The sequence below is a fragment of the Primulina huaijiensis genome, chromosome 9 (assembly GCF_012295235.1).
Source record: "Primulina huaijiensis isolate GDHJ02 chromosome 9, ASM1229523v2, whole genome shotgun sequence".
Lineage (NCBI taxonomy): Eukaryota > Viridiplantae > Streptophyta > Magnoliopsida > Lamiales > Gesneriaceae > Primulina > Primulina huaijiensis.
The window spans coordinates 6,411,782-6,414,999 of NC_133314.1; the positions used below are offsets into that span (position 1 = coordinate 6,411,782).

The 3,218-nt window shown below is 44.8% G+C and overlaps 1 protein-coding gene across 1 annotated transcript; it reads left to right on the forward strand.

The window, feature by feature from the left end:
• The first annotated feature begins 1,027 nt into the window (after positions 1-1,027).
• Positions 1,028-2,949, forward strand: LOC140983835 (uncharacterized). Its single transcript, XM_073450992.1, has 3 exons — positions 1,028-1,419; positions 1,589-1,672; positions 2,382-2,949. The coding sequence occupies exons 1-3, from the start codon at positions 1,028-1,030 to the stop codon at positions 2,947-2,949; spliced, it is 1,044 nt and encodes a 347-aa protein (XP_073307093.1).
• The last annotated feature ends 269 nt before the right edge of the window (positions 2,950-3,218 follow it).

The window sequence follows — 3,218 nt, forward strand, 5'->3', positions numbered from 1 at the left end:
TCAGCCCAGTGCTGTGGTTTAGTCTGATCAAACCTATTTATGTATGGGTCATTTGCTTTGAAACATGCCTCTACGCAAAATGATGAAGTTTATGTATGTACAAGTATGCAAGCATATTTAAGAAAAGTACTATGTTAATGGCACGTCTATGATATGTACGTATGTTCAAGCTTATGTATGCATGTTGAAGTTCAAGTATGTACGTTCTATTTTAAAGTTGCGTGTGATTTTATTACGTATTACTTGTTACTTCCAGTTTATACATGTTGAGTCTTTAGACTCACTAGACTCGATCGATGCAGTTGAGGATGACTTTGAGGAGACGAGGGGTGAGGACCAATGAGCGGCTTGAAACTGAGCGGGAGGCTAAACCCGAGGACCGTCAATGTTTTAAGAAATTATGCAATGTTCAAATACTCTGATTTTTATGTTGCTGTCATGATGTTTAGACAAATGCTTTAGCAAAATTTTAAATTTCGAACGTTTTGTTGCAAATATTTTTGGGAACGGATTATGGATGATTACAATTGAAAAGTTTATTTGGTATTTAAGAAATTTTTTTTTTCCCCGCAAATTTTAGAGTAGTTCAAAAGTACGGTACGTTACAACATCAGTGTTCTAAAAGATAGACCTCCGATCCGGATACCATCAGCTGAAGGCGAGAGAGTCTGACGTACATAAGACAACCTTCCAGACGCGTTATGGGCACTATGAGTTTATGGTGATGCCCTTCGGTTTGACGAACGCGCCAGCGATCTTCATGGATCTCATGAATCGCGTGTTTCAGCCATACTTGGATCAGTTCGTCATAGTTTTCATTGACGATATCCTGATCTATTCGAAGAGCAGGGAGGAGCACAGTCATAATCTGAGGACCGTACTGCAGATTTTACAAGATAGACGGCTGTATGCCAAGTTCAGTAAGTGCAAATTCTGACTTGACAGAGTGGCATTCTTGGGCCACATTGTATCTCGAGATGGTATTGAGGTCGACCTCAGTAAGGTCGAGGCAATCAGAGATTGGCCAATGCCTAAGAGCGTGACAGAGATCCGTAGCTTCTTGGGATATGCCGGTTACCGCAGGACGTTCATTCAAGGCTTATCTTCTATTATGGTGCCTATGACCGCCTCGATGAAGAAGAATTACAAGTTTATCTTGGTATCTGAGCGCCAGGAGAGCTTTGACCAATTGAAGCAAGCATTGACCACTGCACCAATTCTAGCAATGCCATCAGGGCAGGGAGAGTTCGTGGTTTACACATATGCTTCGAAGCTCGATTTGGGCGCAGTTCTGATGCAGCATGACAGGGTTATAGCCTACGCATCCAGAAAACTGAAGGTCCATGAGAATAATTATCTGACTCATGACCTTGAGTTAGCAGTAATGGTCTTTGCCCTGAAGATTTGGAGACACTATCTGTATGGGGATAAGTGCAGGATTTCACTGATCACAAGAGCCTGAAGTACTCTTCACACAGAAAGAGCTGAACATGAGACAGAGGAGATGGCTAGAGCTAGTGAAGGAATATGACTGTGACATTAGCTACCATCCGGGTAAGGCTAATGTGGTTGCAAATGCTCTGAGCAGGAAGCACGCAGTGATTGCTCATTTTTCGGTACAGAGACCGCTACAGGCGGAGATTCAGATATTTGAGCTTGCAGTTTATGTCAGGTGAAACACCCCAAATCTTGCTACTCTGACAGTATAGCCGACTTTGAGATACAGAATTCGGGCAGGACAGACTTCTGAAGAGCAGTTGCAGAAGTGGAGACAGAGGGATGAGACTAAGAGCCAGAGGCTGTACACAGTTGTGGACAGCATATTCAGATATAGGGACCGTCTATGGGTTCCTGACAGTGATTCCCTTAGAATAGATATCTGAGCAAGGCCCACAGCACCCCGTACTCCATCCACCCAGGGAGTACGAATATGTATAAGGATCTGCAGACTCTTTATTGGTGTTCATGCATGAAGCGGGATATTCTGCGATTCGTTTTCGAGTGTTTGACTTGTCAGCAGGTCAAGGCAGAGCATCAGAGACCTGCAGGGAAGCTGAGATCACTCTCTTTTCCTGGGTGGAAATGGGAGAACATCACCATGGACTTTGTGACGGGGCTTTTGAGGACTACTGGAGGATATAATGCCATCAGGGTGATAGTTGATCGGCTCACTATATCAGCTCATTTCCTACTGATCAGCAAGACTTTGACCATGACTCAGTACGCAGAGCTGTACATCAGAGAGATAGTTAGACTGCACGGGATTCCTGTGTCCATCGTGTCAGACAGGGATCCGAGGTTCACGTCTGCATTCTGGAAGAGTCTGCACCAGGCATTGGGTTCTAAGCTGCTGTTCAATACTGCCTTCCATCCTCAGACAGACGGACAATAAGAGAGGGTGATTCATATTTTGGAGACCTACTCCGAGCTTTCATGATCGACTTCCAAGGCAGCTGTGAGCCGAATTTACCTCTCGTGGAGTTCACATACAACAACAGTTATCAGGCTTTGATCGGTATGGCTCCATACAAGGCACTGTACGGGAGGAAGTGTAGGTCGCCAGTGCATTGGGATGAGGTAGGAGAAAGAGCAGAGCTAGGTCCAGTCATTGTCAAGCAGACCGCAGAGTTAGTGATCAAGATTCAGGACAGGATGAGGACCGCTCAGAGTCGTCAGAAAAGTTATGCAGATCATAGGCGCAGAGATCTTGAGTTCGCAGTATGGGATCACATTTTTATGAAAGTAGCACCGATGAAGGGTGTGATGAGATTTGAGAAGAAGGTCAAGCGCAACCCTAGATTCATCGGACCTTTTGAGATCCTAGAGAGAGTTGGGACACTCGCATACAGAGTTGCATTGCCGTCGAATCTGGCGAGAGTTCATAATTTGTTTCCACGTATCTATGCTGTGGAAGTACATGTCGAATTCTTCGCATGTGCTGAACTTTGAGCCACTTCAGCTGAAACCACACCTGTCATTCGAGGAGAGACCCACTCCAGACAGGAGAGGAGGATCCGGAACAAGGTAATCCACATGGTCAAAGTCAAGTGGCTGAATCGTTCCGAGGAGGAGGCTACTTGGGAGACTGAGACCGAGATGAGGAGTCGCTACCCGGAGTTATTTGGTTTAATTCAAATTTCGAGGACGAAAATTTTTTTTAAGGGGGGGAGAGTAGTAAAGTCCAGGAAATTTAACATGCAATCTAGGATTTTATTAAA